General features: G+C 48.8%; 1 protein-coding gene across 1 annotated transcript in view; it reads right to left on the reverse strand.

The window, feature by feature from the left end:
- Nucleotides 1–15,936, reverse strand: part of LOC135554814 (4-aminobutyrate aminotransferase, mitochondrial-like) — a gene marked incomplete at its 3' end in the record, with an annotated part of 50,164 nt that overhangs the window by 12,473 nt on the left and 21,755 nt on the right. The window contains exons 2-5 of the mRNA XM_064987256.1: nucleotides 12,975–13,108; nucleotides 8,144–8,241; nucleotides 1,239–1,268; nucleotides 715–832 (exon numbers count right to left, since the gene is read on the reverse strand). Of these exons, the coding sequence (XP_064843328.1) occupies nucleotides 715–832; nucleotides 1,239–1,268; nucleotides 8,144–8,241; nucleotides 12,975–13,044 (316 nt within the window). The remainder of the gene's footprint in view (nucleotides 1–714; nucleotides 833–1,238; nucleotides 1,269–8,143; nucleotides 8,242–12,974; nucleotides 13,109–15,936) is intronic.

Below are 15,936 nucleotides of genomic sequence, written 5' to 3' on the forward strand. Positions count from 1 at the left end.
AATGCTATGCTACAGATAACTTGCTTACCTCCAGCATGCTACTCTGTCAAACTATAGAACACATGACTAGCAAGATCTTCTAGACACCAACCGATAAGGATGGAGTAGGCTTGTGTGCTAACCAATAGGAATAGAGGAGATGTGTGGGCTAACCAATAGGAATAGATGAGATATGTGGGCTAACCAATAGGAAGAGAGGAGATCTGGGTACTAACCAATAGGAATAGAGGAGATGTGTGGGCTAACCAATAGGAATAGAGGAGATGTGTGTGCTAACCAATAGGAATAGAGGAGATGTGTGGGCTAACCAATAGGAATAGATTAGATATGTGGGCTAACCAATAGGAAGAAAGGAGATCTGGGTACTAACCAATAGGAATAGAGGAGATCTGGGTATTAACCAATAGGAATAGAGGAGATCTGGGTACTAACCAATAAGGATGGAGATCTGTGTAAATCAAATAACATTTTGTTGGTAACATACAAACGGTTAGCAGATGTTATTGCGAGTGTAGCGAAATGCTTGTGGTGTAGAGAAATGCTTTTACTGACCAACAGGGAAGGAGGAGATGTGTGTACTGACCAATAGGGATTGAGGAGATGTGTGTACTAACCAATAGGGATGGAGGAGATGTGTGTACTGTGTACTGACCAATAAGGATGGAGCAGATGTGTGTACTGACCAATAAGGATGGAGCAGATGTGTGTACTGACCTATAGGAATAGAGGAGATCTGTGTGTAGACGTCCAGCATGCGGTTTCCGTCCACGTCCACCAGGTAGTTTCCTCTGCTCTCCTCATAGTTACAGAAGAAATTGATTGCTCCCACATTCTGGGGGGGAGGGGGAGAGAGAGCGAGAGAGAGAGAAAGAGAGAAAGAGAGAGAAAAAAAAGAGAGAGACAGAGAGAGACACAGAGAGTGACAGAGAGTGACAGAGAGTGTGAGAGAGTGAGAGAGAGAGAGAGAGAGAGAGGGGGGGAGACAGAGAGAGAGTGACAGAGTGACAGAGACAAAGAGACAGAGAGACAGAGACAGAGAGACAGAGAGACAGAGTGACAGAGAGAGATAAGGTATTCATTCAGTTAACTCAGTCTAGACACAGAGAGAGACTGTGTGTCTGCGTTGTGTTTGTCTGCGCTGTGTGCGCATGCAAGTGTGTGACGCAATAATGAATTGTTTTATTCCATCATCAAAACAGCTTCAAACACACTCTCTCTCTCTCTCTCTCTCGGCATACCTGCATCTCTCCCAACTGTTTGGTCAGCTCCTGGTGGGGGAGGAGAAGGAGAGAGGGGGAGGAGAGAGGAGGAGGGAAGAGGGAGGGGAGGAGAGAGGAGGAGGGAGGGGAGGAGGCAAGAGGGAGGAGAGTAGAGGAGAGAGGAGGAGGAGGAGGGAAGAGGGAGGGGAGGAGATGAAGAGAGAGATGTTAGGTCAGGGTGGTTCCTCAACAGTAGGTTAATGTATCTCAAAATGGCAGTCTATTCCCTCCATAGTGCCCTGGTCTAATACAGTCTATTCCCTCCATAGTGCCCTGGTCTAATACAGTCTATTCCCTCCATAGTGCCCTGGTCTAATACAGTCTATTCCCTCCATAGTGCCCTGGTCTAATACAGTCTATTCCCTCCATAGTGCCCTGGTCTAATACAGTCTATTCCCTCCATAGTGCAGTCTATTCCCTCCATAGTGCCCTGGTCTAATACAGTCTATTCCCTCCATAGTGCCCTGGTCTAATACAGTCTATTCCCTCCATAGTGCCCTGGTCTAATACAGTCTATTCCCTCCATAGTGCCCTGGTCTAATACAGTCTATTCCCTCCATAGTGCAGTCTATTCCCTCCATAGTGCCCTGGTCTAATACAGTCTATTCCCTCCATAGTGCCCTGGTCTAATACAGTCTATTCCCTCCATAGTGCCCTGGTCTAATACAGTCTATTCCCTCCATAGTGGCAGTCTATTCCCTCCATAGTGCCCTGGTCTAATACAGTCTATTCCCTCCTTAGTGCCCTGGTCTAATACAGTCTATTCCCTCCATAGTGCCCTGGTCTAATACAGTCTATTCCCTCCATAGTGCCCTGGTCTAATACAGTCTATTCCCTCCATAGTGCCCTGGTCTAATACAGTCTATTCCCTCCTTAGTGCCCTGGTCTAATACAGTCTATTCCCTCCATAGTGCCCTGGTCTAATACAGTCTATTCCCTCCATAGTGCCCTGGTCTAATACATTCTATTCCCTCCATAGTGCCCTGGTCTAATTCAGTCTATTCCCTCCATAGTGCCCTGGTCTAATGCAGTCTATTCCCTCCATAGTGCCCTGGTCTAATACAGTCTATTCCTCCATAGTGCCCTGGTCTAATACAGTCTATTCCCTCCATAGTGCCCTGGTCTAATACAGTCTATTCCCTCCATAGTGCCCTGGTCTAATACAGTCTATTCCCTCCATAGTGCCCTGGTCTAATACAGTCTATTCCCTCCATAGTGCCCTGGTCTAATGCAGTCTATTCCCTCCATAGTGCCCTGGTCTAATGCAGTCTATTCCCTCCATAGTGCCCTGGTCTAATGCAGTCTATTCCCTCTAATGCAGTATATTCCCATAGTGCCCCTGGTCTAATACAGTCTATTCCCTCCATAGTGCCCTGGTCTAATGCAGTCTATTCCCTCCATAGTGCCCTGGTCTAATACAGTCTATTCCCTCCATAGTGCCCTGGTCTAATACAGTCTATTCCCTCCATAGTGCCCTGGTCTAATGCAGTCTATTCACTCCATAGTGCCCTGGTCTAATGCAGTCTATTCCTCCATAGTGCCCTGGTCTAATACAGTCTATTCCCTCCATAGTGCCCTGGTCTAATACAGTCTATTCCTCCATAGTGCCCTGGTCTAATGCAGTCTATTCCCTCCATAGTGCCCTGGTCTAATGCAGTCTATTCCCTCCATAGTGCCCTGGTCTAATACAGTCTATTCCCTCCATAGTGCCCTGGTCTAATACAGTCTATTCCCTCCATAGTGCCCTGGTCTAATGCAGTCTATTCCCTCCATAGTGCCCTGGTCTAATGCAGTCTATTCCCTCCATAGTGCCCTGGTCTAATACAGTCTATTCCCTCCATAGTGCCCTGGTCTAATGCAGTCTATTCCCTCCATAGTGCCCTGGTCTAATGCAGTCTATTCCCTCCATAGTGCCCTGGTCTAATACAGTCTATTCCCTCCATAGTGCCCTGGTCTAATACAGTCTATTCCCTCCATAGTGCCCTGGTCTAATACAGTCTATTCCCTCCATAGTGCCCTGGTCTAATGCAGTCTATTCCCTCCATAGTAACCTGGTCTAATGCAGTCTATTCCCTCCATAGTGCCCTGGTCTAATGCAGTCTATTCCCTCCATAGTGCCCTGGTCTAATACAGTCTATTCCCTCCATAGTGCCCTGGTCTAATACAGTCTATTCCCTCCATAGTGCCCTGGTCTAATACAGTCTATTCCCTCCATAGTGCCCTGGTCTAATACAGTCTATTCCCTCCATAGTGCAGTCTATTCCCTCCATAGTGCCCTAGTCTAATACAGTCTATTCCCTCCATAGTGCCCTGGTCTAATGCAGTCTATTCCCTCCATAGTGCCCTGGTCTAATACAGTCTATTCCCTCCATAGTGCCCTGGTCTAATACAGTCTATTCCCTCCATAGTGCCCTGGTCTAATACAGTCTATTCCCTCCATAGTGCCCTGGTCTAATGCAGTCTATTCCCTCCATAGTGCCCTGGTCTAATGCAGTCTATTCCCTCCATAGTGCCCTGGTCTAATACAGTCTATTCCCTCCATAGTGCCCTGGTCTAATACAGTCTATTCCCTCCATTGTGCCCTGGTCTAATGCAGTCTATTCCCTCCATAGTGCCCTGGTCTAATACAGTCTATTCCCTCCATAGTGCCCTGGTCTAATACAGTATATTCCCTCCATAGTGCCCTGGTCTAATACAGTCTATTCCCTCCATAGTGCCCTGGTCTAATACAGTCTATTCCTCCATAGTGCCCTGGTCTAATACAGTCTATTCCCTCCATAGTGCCCTGGTCTAATACAGTCTATTCCCTCCATAGTGCCCTGGTCTAATACAGTCTATTCCCTCCATAGTGCCCTGGTCTAATACAGTCTTTTCCTCCATAGTGCCCTGGTCTAATGCAGTCTATTCCCTCCATAATGCCCTGGTCTAATGCAGTCTATTCCCTCCATAGTGCCCTGGTCTAATGCAGTCTATTCCCTCCATAGTGCCCTGGTCTAATACAGTCTATTCCCTCCATAGTGCCCTGGTCTAATACAGTCTATTCCCTCCATAGTGCCCTGGTCTAATACAGTCTATTCCCTCCATAGTGCAGTCTATTCCCTCCATAGTGCCCTGGTCTAATGCAGTCTATTCCCTCCATAGTGCCCTGGTCTAATACAGTCTATTCCCTCCATAGTGCCCTGGTCTAATACAGTCTATTCCCTCCATAGTGCCCTGGTCTAATACAGTCTATTCCCTCCATAGTGCCCTGGTCTAATGCAGTCTATTCCCTCCATAGTGCCCTGGTCTAATACAGTCTATTCCCTCCATAGTGCCCTGGTCTAATACAGTCTATTCCCTCCATAGTGCCCTGGTCTAATACAGTCTATTCCCTCCATAGTGCAGTCTATTCCTCCATAGTGCCCTGGTCTAATACAGTCTATTCCCTCCATAGTGCCCTGGTCTAATACAGTCTATTCCCTCCATAGTGCCCTGGTCTAATACAGTCTATTCCCTCCATAGTGCCCTGGTCTAATACAGTCTATTCCCTCCATAGTGCCCTGGTCTAATACAGTCTATTCCCTCCATAGTGCAGTCTATTCCCTCCATAGTGCCCTGGTCTAATACAGTCTATTCCCTCCATAGTGCCCTGGTCTAATACAGTCTATTCTCCTCCATAGTGCCTGGTCTAATACAGTCTATTCCCTCCATAGTGCAGTCTATTCCCTCCATAGTGCCCTGGTCTAATACAGTCTATTCCCTCCATAGTGCCCTGGTCTAATACAGTCTATTCCCTCCATAGTGCCCTGGTCTAATACAGTCTATTCCCTCCATAGTGCCCTGGTCGAATACAGTCTATTCCCTCCATAGTGCCCTGGTCTAATACAGTCTATTCCCTCCATAGTGCCCTGGTCTAATACAGTCTATTCCCTCCATAGTGCCCTGGTCTAATACAGTCTATTCCCTCCATAGTGCCCTGGTCTAATACAGTCTATTCCCTCCATAGTGCAGTCTATTCCCTCCATAGTGCAGTCTATTCCCTCCATAGTGCCCTGGTCTAATGCAGCCTATTCCCTCCATAGTGCCCTGGTCTAATACAGTCTATTCCCTCCATAGTGCCCTGGTCTAATACAGTCTATTCCCTCCATAGTGCAGTCTATTCCCTCCATAGTGCAGTCTATTCCCTCCATAGTGCCCTGGTCTAATGCAGTCTATTCCCTCCATAGTGCCCTGGTCTAATACAGTCTATTCCCTCCATAGTGCACTGGTCTAATACAGTCTATTCCCTCCATAGTGCACTGGTCTAATACAGTCTATTCCCTCCATAGTGCCCTGGTCTAATACAGTCTATTCCCTCCATAGTGCCCTGGTCGAATACAGTCTATTCCCTCCATAGTGCCCTGGTCTAATACAGTCTATTCCCTCCATAGTGCCCTGGTCTAATACAGTCTATTCCCTCCATAGTGCCCTGGTCTAATACAGTCTATTCCCTCCATAGTGCCCTGGTCTAATACAGTCTATTCCCTCCATAGTGCCCTGGTCTAATGCAGCCTATTCCCTCCATAGTGCCCTGGTCTAATACAGTCTATTCCCTCCATAGTGCCCTGGTCTAATGCAGTCTATTCCCTCCATAGTGCCCTGGTCTAATACAGTCTATTCCCTCCATAGTGCCCTGGTCTAATGCAGCCTATTCCCTCCATAGTACAGTCTATTCCCTCCATAGTGCCCTGGTCTAATACAGTCTATTCCCTCCATAATGCAGTCTATTCCCTCCATAGTGCCCTGGTCTAATACAGTCTATTCCCTCCATAATGCAGTCTATTCCCTCCATAGTGCCCTGGTCTAATACAGTCTATTCCCTCCATAGTGCCCTGGTCTAATGCAGTCTATTCCCTCCATAGTGCCCTGGTCTAATACAGTCTATTCCCTCCATAATGCAGTCTATTCCCTCCATAGTGCCCTGGTCTAATACAGTCTATTCCCTCCATAGTGCACTGGTCTAATGCAGTCTATTCCCTCCATAGTGCCCTGGTCTAATGCAGCCTATTCCCTCCATAGTGCCCTGGTCTAATACAGCCTATTCCCTCCTTAGGGTTCTGTTTGGGACGAAGTCTGTGTGCAACAGAGTGTTCAGGATGGGTGTGTACAGTCCACTGTTCCCATCGCAGGGTCACACAGAGGTCACCACTGAACATGACCCATGTCAAACAGAAGGAGCCAGACAGCTATAGTTCCTACTGGTCCATGGTGCTGTTAGTGGCGTACAGGGACTCTGTGTGGTTCAGTACCTGTTAACAGACAGCTATAGTTCCTACTGGTCCATGGTGCTGTTAGTGGCGTACAGGGACTCTGTGTGGTTCAGTACCTGTTAATAGACAGCTATAGTTCCTACTGGTCCATGGTGCTGTTAGTGGCGTACAGGGACTCTGTGTGGTTCAGTACCTGTTAACAGACAGCTATAGTTCCTACTGGTCCATGGTGCTGTTAGTGGCGTACAGGGGCTCTGTGTGGTTCAGTACCTGTTAATAGACAGCTATAGTTCCTACTGGTCCATGGTGCTGTTAGTGGCGTACAGGGACTCTGTGTGGTTCAGTACCTGTTAACAGACAGCTATAGTTCCTACTGGTCCATGGTGCTGTTAGTGGCGTACAGGGACTCTGTGTGGTTCAGTACCTGTTAACAGACAGCTATAGTTCCTACTGGTCCATGGTGCTGTTAGTGGCGTACAGGGACTCTGTGTGGTTCAGTACCTGTTAATAGACAGCTATAGTTCCTACTGGTCCATGGTGCTGTTAGTGGCGTACAGGGACTCTGTGTGGTTCAGTACCTGTTAACAGACAGCTATAGTTCCTACTGGTCCATGGTGCTGTTAGTGGCGTACAGGGGCTCTGTGTGGTTCAGTACCTGTTAATAGACAGCTATAGTTCCTACTGGTCCATGGTGCTGTTAGTGGCGTACAGGGACTCTGTGTGGTTCAGTACCTGTTAACAGACAGCTATAGTTCCTACTGGTCCATGGTGCTGTTAGTGGCGTACAGGGACTCTGTGTGGTTCAGTACCTGTTAACAGACAGCTATAGTTCCTACTGGTCCATGGTGCTGTTAGTGGCGTACAGGGACTCTGTGTGGTTCAGTACCTGTTAATAGACAGCTATAGTTCCTACTGGTCCATGGTGCTGTTAGTGGCGTACAGGGACTCTGTGTGGTTCAGTACCTGTTAACAGACAGCTATAGTTCCTACTGGTCCATGGTGCTGTTAGTGGCGTACAGGGACTCTGTGTGGTTCAGTACCTGTTAACAGACAGCTATAGTTCCTACTGGTCCATGGTGCTGTTAGTGGCGTACAGGGACTCTGTGTGGTTCAGTACCTGTTAACAGACAGCTATAGTTCCTACTGGTCCATGGTGCTGTTAGTGGCGTACAGGGGCTCTGTGTGGTTCAGTACCTGTTAACAGACAGCTATAGTTCCTACTGGTCCATGGTGCTGTTAGTGGCGTACAGGGACTCTGTGTGGTTCAGTACCTGTTAACAGACAGCTATAGTTCCTACTGGTCCATGGTGCTGTTAGTGGCGTACAGGGACTCTGTGTGGTTCAGTACCTGTTAACAGACAGCTATAGTTCCTACTGGTCCATGGTGCTGTTAGTGGCGTACAGGGGCTCTGTGTGGTTCAGTACCTGTTAACAGACAGCTATAGTTCCTACTGGTCCATGGTGCTGTTAGTGGCGTACAGGGGCTCTGTGTGGTTCAGTACCTGTTAACAGACAGCTATAGTTCCTACTGGTCCATGGTGCTGTTAGTGGCGTACAGGGGCTCTGTGTGGTTCAGTACCTGTTAACAGACAGCTATAGTTCCTACTGGTCCATGGTGCTGTTAGTGGCGTACAGGGGCTCTGTGTGGTTCAGTACCTTGGAACGGGGTCCTGGGACCTCGGTCTTCATGGACGGCCCGTCGTACTCAAACTCCATCTGAGTCTTAGCTGCTGCCTTACTCGCATACCTGCAGCCTGTCCACACACACACACACACACACACACACACACACACACACACACACACACACACACAGTTAAGGCAATGCTGTGTTGCTGACTTGATCCTTCATCTTAACCTTCGACAAGGACAAACCCTCCATTCATTAAGCCGTATCAGCCTTAGTTCCTGTCTGTCTGGCCACAGGGTGATATCATTAGTCTGTCTGGCCACAGGGTGATATCATTAGTCTGTCTGGCCACAGGGTGATATCATTAGTCCGTCTGGCCACAGGGTGATATCATTAGTCCGTCTGGCCACAGGGTGATATCATTAGTCCGTCTGGCCACAGGGTGATATCATTAGTCCGTCTGGCCACAGGGTGATATCATTAGTCCGTCTGGCCACAGGGTGATATCATTAGTCCGTCTGGCCACAGGGTGATATCATTAGTCCGTCTGGCCACAGGGTGATATCATTAGTCCGTCTGGCCACAGGGTGATATCATTAGTCCGTCTGGCCACAGGGTGATATCATTAGTCCGTCTGGCCACAGGGTGATATCATTAGTCCGTCTGGCACACAGGGTGATATCATTAGTCCGTCTGGCACACAGGGTGATATCATTAGTCCGTCTGGCCACGGGGTGATATCATTAGTCCGTCTGGCCACGGGGTGATATCATTAGTCCGTCTGGCCACGGGGTGATATCATTAGTCCGTCTGGCCACGGGGTGATATCATTAGTCCGTCTGGCCACGGGGTGATATCATTAGTCTGTCTGGACACAGGGTGATATCATTAGTCTGTCTGGCCACAGGGTGATATCATTAGTCCGTCTGGCCACAGGGTGATATCATTAGTCCGTCTGGCCACAGGGTGATATCATTAGTCCGTCTGGCCACAGGGTGATATCATTAGTCCGTCTGGCCACAGGGTGATATCATTAGTCCGTCTGGCCACAGGGTGATATCATTAGTCCGTCTGGCCACAGGGTGATATCATTAGTCCGTCTGGCACACAGGGTGATATCATTAGTCCGTCTGGCCACAGGGTGATATCATTAGTCCGTCTGGCCACTGGGTGATATCATTAGTCCGTCTGGCCACGGGGTGATATCATTAGTCCGTCTGGCCACAGGGTGATATCATTAGTCTGTCTGGCCACAGGGTGATATCATTAGTCTGTCTGGCCACAGGGTGATATCATTAGTCTGTCTGGCCACAGGGTGATATCATTAGTCTGTCTGGCCACAGGGTGATATCATTAGTCTGTCTGGCCACAGGGTGATATCATTAGTCTGTCTGGCCACAGGGTGATATCATTAGTCTGTCTGGCCACAGGGTGATATCATTAGTCCGTCTGGCCACAGGGTGATATCATTAGTCTGTCTGGCCACAGGGTGATATCATTAGTCTGTCTGGCCACAGGGGTGATATCATTAGTCTGTCTGGCCACAGGGTGATATCAGTAGTCTGTCTGGCCACAGGGTGATATCATTAGTCTGTCTGGCCACAGGGTGATATCATTAGTCTGTCTGGCCACAGGGTGATAACATTAGTCTGTCTGGCCACAGGGTGAAATCATTAGTCTGTCTGGCCACAGGGTGATACCATTAGTCTGTATTGCCACAGGGTGATATCATTAGTCTGTTTGGCCACAGGGTATGTAGGGTGATATCATTAGTCTGTCTGGCCACAGGGTATGTAGGGTGATATCATTAGTCTGTCTGGCCACAGGGTGATACCATTAGTCTGTCTGGCCACAGGGTGATATCATTAGTCTGTCTGGCCACAGGGTATGTAGGGTGATATCATTAGTCTGTCTGGCCACAGGGTGATATCATTAGTCTGTCTGGCCACAGGGTGATACCATTAGTCTGTCTGGCCACAGGGTGATATCATTAGTCTGTCTGGCCACAGGGTATGTAGGGTGATATCATTAGTCTGTCTGGCCACAGGGTGATATCATTAGTCTGTCTGGCCACAGGGTGATATCATTAGTCTGTCTGGCCACAGGGTATGTAGGGTGATATCATTAGTCTGTCTGGCCACAGGGTATGTAGGGTGATATCATTAGTCTGTCTGGCCACAGGGTATGTAGGGTGATACCATTAGTCTGTCTGGCTACAGGGTGATACCATTAGTCTGTCTGGCCACAGGGTATGTATGGTGATATCATTAGTCTGTCTGGCCACAGGGTATGTATGGTGATATCATTAGTCTGTCTGGCCACAGGGTATGTAGGGTGATACCATTAGTCTGTCTGGCTACAGGGTGATACCATTAGTCTGTCTGGCCACAGGGTATGTATGGTGATATCATTAGTCTGTCTGGCCACAGGGTATGTATGGTGATATCATTAGTCTGTCTGGCCACAGGGTATGTAGGGTGATACCATTAGTCTGTCTGGCTACAGGGTGATACCATTAGTCTGTCTTAACCATGTAGCTGACCTCTGTTTTATGATTGAGGAAGCTGACTCATTAAGAGACTGTTGGCTACAGGGAACAGCAGCAAGGTCAGTAGTGTGACGTTTCTACCAGTGTGTGTGTGTGTGTGTGTGTGTATACCAAACAGTGATATAACTGGAATAGAGCTGATTGCATATAGATATTACCTCTAACAGACATAACCATAACCTGTACACACTACTGTTCCTACTACCTCTTATGTGTGTGTGAGGGGCGTGTGTGAGCGGAGTGTGTGAGCGGAGTGTGTGAGCGGCGTGTGTGAGCGGAGTGTGTGAGCGGAGTGTGTGAGCGGAGTGTGTGAGCGGCGTGTGTGAGCGGAGTGTGTGAGCGGAGTGTGTGGCGGAGTGTGTGAGCGGCGTGTGTGAGCGGTGTGTGAGCGCGTGTGTGAGCGGAGTGTGTGAGCGGAGTGTGTGAGCGGAGTGTGTGAGCGGTGTGTGTGAGCGGTGTGTGTGAGCGCGTGTGTGAGCGGGTGTGTGAGCGTGTGTGAGCGGAGTGTGTGAGCGGAGTGTGTGAGCGGAGTGTGTGAGCGGTGTGTGTGAGCGGAGTGTGTGAGCGGAGTGTGTGAGCGGAGTGTGTGAGCGGAGTGTGTGTGAGTAGAGTGTGTGAGCGGTGTGTGTGAGCGGTGTGTGTGAGGGGAGTGTGTGAGCGGAGTGTGTGAGCGGAGTGTGTGAGCGGAGTGTGTGAGCGGAGTGTTTGAGCGGAGTGTGTGAGCGGTGTGTGTGAGGGGGAGTGTGTGAGGGGAGTGTGTGAGCGTGTGTGTGAGCGGAGTGTGTGAGGGGAGTGTGTGAGGGGAGTGTGTGAGCGGTGTGTGTGAGTGGAGTGTGTGAGCGGTGTGTGTGAGTAGAGTGTGTGTGTGAGCGGTGTGTGTGAGTAGAGTGTGTGTGAGCGGAGTGTGTGAGTGGGAGTGTGTGAGCGGTGTGTGTGAGCGGAGTGTGTGAGCGGAGTGTGAGCGGTGTGTGTGAGCGGTGTGTGTGAGCGGTGTGTGTGAGCGGTGTGTGAGCGGTGTGTGTGAGCGGAGTGTGTGAGCGGTGTGTGTGAGCGGTGTGTGTGAGGGGAGTGTGTGAGGAGTGTGTGAGGGAGTGTGTGAGCGGTGTGTGTGAGCGGAGTGTGTGAGCGGTGTGAGCGGAGTGTGTGAGCGGAGTGTGTGAGCGGGTGTGTGAGCTGTGTGTGTGAGCGGTGTGTGTGGCGGTGTGTGTGAGCTGTGTGTGTGAGCGGTGTGTGTGAGGGTGTGTGAGGGGGAGTGTGTGAGGGGAGTGTGAGCGGTGTGTGTGGCGGTGTGTGAGCGGTGTGTGTGAGCGGAGTGTGTGAGCGGAGTGTGTGAGCGGAGTGTGTGAGCGGTGTGTGGGAGGGGAGTGTGTGGCGGAGTGTGTGAGCGGTGTGTGTGAGCGGGTGTGTGTGAGGGAGTGTGTGAGCGGTGTGTGTGAGGAGTGTGTGAGGGGAGTGTGTGAGGGAGTGTGTGAGCGGTGTGTGTGAGCGGAGTGTGTAAACGGAGTGTGTGAGCGGAGTGTGTGAGCGGTGTGTGTGAGCGGTGTGTGAGCGGTGTGTGTGAGCTGTGTGTGTGAGCGGTGTGTGTGAGGGGAGTGTGTGAGGGGAGTGTGTGAGCGGTGTGTGTGAGCGGTGTGTGTGAGCGGTGTGTGTGAGCGGAGTGTGTGAGCGGAGTGTGTAAGGGGAGTGTGTGAGCGGAGTGTGTGAGCGGAGTGTGTGAGCGGTGTGTGTGAGCGGTGTGTGTGAGGGGAGTGTGTGAGCGGTGTGTGTGAGCGGAGTGTGTGAGGGGAGTGTGTGAGCGGAGTGTGTGAGGGGAGTGTGTGAGCGGAGTGTGTGAGGGGAGTGTGTGAGGGGAGTGTGTGAGCGGTGTGTGTGCTTGCCTACGGAGCTGTGAGGGGAACGGCACCGCAGTACCTCCAGGCTCTGATCAGGCCCTACACCCAAGCAAGGGCACTGCGTTCATCCACCTCTGGCCTGCTCGCCTCCCTACCATTGAGGAAGTACAGTTCCCGCTCAGCCCAGTCAAAACTGTTCGCTGCTCTGGCCCCCCAATGGTGGAACAAACTCCCTCACGACGCCAGGACAGCGGAGTCAATCACCACCTTCCGGAGACACCTGAAACCCCACCTCTTCAAGGAATACCTAGGATAGGATAAGTAATCCTTCTCACCACCCCCTTAATGATTTAGATGCACTATTGTAAAGTGGCTGTTCCACTGGATGTCAGAAGGTGAATTCACCAATTTGTAAGTCGCTCTGGATAAGAGCGTCTGCTAAATGACTTAAATGTAATGTAAATGAGCGTTGTGTACCTGGTGCAGTGAGCCTGAGGTTCTGCTGGAGGGAGAGGACCAGCTGCCTGCTGAGCAGAGAGGTCGCCATGACTCAGAACAACAGAATGAGGTAGAGAGAGAAGGACAGTCCTCAACACCTGCCTTCACGCCACCTGAAGACGGAGGCTGAAATGTCATATACAATCAGAGGACACACACACAGAGAGACAGAGAGACAGAGAGACAGAGAGACAGAGAGAGAGAGAGAGAGAGAGGGCTAAGGCATAGGTACAGTTCTCAGACAGACAGTGAGAGGTGTCTGTGTGTGTGTGTGTGTGTGTGTGTGTGTGTGTGTGTGTGTGTGTGAGGCGTTATGGGTAGGGTTATGATAACTAAAAGGCATCAGAGGACAACTGACTGGCTTCACAAATCCTATCAGGTTTTGATTACCTGTATAAATCCCCAGGTTGTATAAATCCCCAGGTTGTATAAATCCCCAGGTGGTATAAACTGTATAAATCCCCAGGTTGTATAAATCCCCAGGTTGTATAAACTGTATAAATCCCCAGGTGTATAAACTGTATAAATCCCCAGGTTGTATAAACTGTATAAATCCCCAGGTGGTATAAACTGTATAAATCCCCAGGTGGTATAAACTGTATAAATCCCCAGGTTGTATAAACTGTATAAATCCCCAGGTTGTATAAACTGTATAAATCCCCAGTTGTATAAATCCCCAGGTTGTATAAACTGTATAAATCCCCAGGTGGTATAAACTGTATAAATCCCCAGGTGGTATTGTATAAATCCCCAGGTTGTATAAACTGTATAAATCCCCAGGTTGTATAAATCCCCAGGTTGTATAAACTGTATAAATCCCCAGGTTGTATAAACTGTATAAATCCCCAGGTGGTATAAACTGTATAAATCCCCAGGTGGTATAAACTGTATAAATCCCCAGGTTGTATAAACTGTATAAATCCCCAGGTGGTATAAACTGTATAAATCCCCAGGTTGTATAAATCCCCAGGTTGTATAAACTGTATAAATCCCCAGGTTGTATAAACTGTATAAATCCCCAGGTGGTATAAACTGTATAAATCCCCAGGTGGTATAAACTGTATAAATCCCCAGGTTGTATAAATCCCCAGGTGGTATAAACTGTATAAATCCCCAGGTTGTATAAATCCTATCAGGTTGTATAAACTGTATAAATCCCCAGGTGGTAAAAACTGTATAAATCCCCAGGTGGTATAAACTGTATAAATCCCCAGGTGGTATAAACTGTTTAAATCCCCAGGTTGTATAAATCCCCAGGTTGTATAAACTGTATAAATCCCCAGGTTGTATAAATCCCCAGGTGGTATAAACTGTATAAATCCCCAGGTTTTCTAAACTGTATAAATCCCCAGGTGGTATAAACTGTATAAATCCCCAGGTGGTATAAACTGTATAAATCCACAGGTTGTATAAATCCCCAGGTGGTATAAACTGTATAAATCCCCAGGTTGTATAAACTGTATAAACTGTATAAATGTTAACAGAGAAGCCAGTCTCCAGGTCTTTACTCTCTACATGTTAACAGAGAAGCCAGTCTCCAGGTCTTTAGTCTCTCCATGTTAACAGAGAAGCCAGTCTCCAGGTCTTTAGTCCCTACATGTTAACAGAGAAGCCAGTCTCCAAGTCTTTAGTCTCTCCATGTTAACAGAGAAGCCAGTCTCCAGGTCTTTAGTCTCTCCATGTTAACAGAGAAGCCAGTGTCCAGGTCTTTAGTCTCTCCATGTTAACAGAGAAGCCAGTCTCCAGGTCTTTAGTCTCTCCATGTTAACAGAGAAGCCAGTCTCCAGGTCTTTAGTCTCTCCATGTTAACAGAGAAGCCATGTCTCCAGGTCTTTAGTCTCTCCATGTTAACAGAGAAGCCAGTCTCCAGGTCTTTAGTCTCTCCATGTTAACAGAGAAGCCAGTGTCCAGGTCTTTAGTCTCTCCATGTTAACAGAGAAGCCAGTGTCCAGGTCTTTAGTCTCTCCATGTTAACAGAGAAGCCAGTCTCCAGGTCTTTAGTCTCTCCATGTTAACAGAGAAGCCAGTCTCCAGGTCTTTAGTCTCTCCATGTTAACAGAGAAGCCAGTCTCCAGGTCTTTAGTCTCTCCATGTTAACAGAGAAGCCAGTCTCCAGGTCTTTAGTCTCTCCATGTTAACAGAGAAGCCAGTCTCCAGGTCTTTAGTCTCTCCATGTTAACAGAGAAGCCAGTCTCCGGGTCTTTAGTCTCTCCATGTTAACAGAGAAGCCAGTCTCCGGTCTTTAGTCTCTCCATGTTAACAGAGAAGCCAGTCTCCGGGTCTTTAGTCTCTCCATGTTAACAGAGAAGCCAGTCTCCGGGTCTTTAGTCTCTCCATGTTAACAGAGAAGCCAGTCTCCGGGTCTTTAGTCTCTCCATGTTAACAGAGAAGCCAGTCTCCGGGTCTTTAGTCTCTCCATGTTAACAGAAGCCAGTCTCCGGGTCTTTAGTCTCTCCATGTTAACAGAGAAGCCAGTCTCCGGGTCTTTAGTCTCTCCATGTTAACAGAGAAGCCAGTCTCCGGGTCTTTAGTCTCTCCATGTTAACAGAGAAGCCAGTCTCGGGTCTTTAGTCTCTCCATGTTAACAGAGAAGCCAGTCTCCGGGTCTTTAGTCTCTCCATGTTAACAGAGAAGCCAGTCTCCGGGTCTTTAGTCTCTCCATGTTAACAGAGAAGTCCAGTCTCCGGGTCTTTAGTCTCTCCATGTTAACAGAGAAGCCAGTCTCCGGGTCTTTAGTCTCTCCATGTTAACAGAGAAGCCAGTCTCCAGGTCTTTAGTCTCTCCATGTTAACAGAGAAGCCAGTCTCCGGGTCTTTAGTCTCTCCATGTTAACAGAGAAGCCAGTCTCCAGGTCTTTAGTCTCTCCATGTTAACAGAGAAGCCAGTCTCCGGGTCTTTAGTCTCTCCATGTTAACAGAGAAGCCAGTCTCCGGGTCTTTAG

The sequence above is a fragment of the Oncorhynchus masou genome, chromosome 14, assembly GCF_036934945.1.
Source record: "Oncorhynchus masou masou isolate Uvic2021 chromosome 14, UVic_Omas_1.1, whole genome shotgun sequence".
NCBI lineage: Eukaryota > Metazoa > Chordata > Actinopteri > Salmoniformes > Salmonidae > Oncorhynchus > Oncorhynchus masou.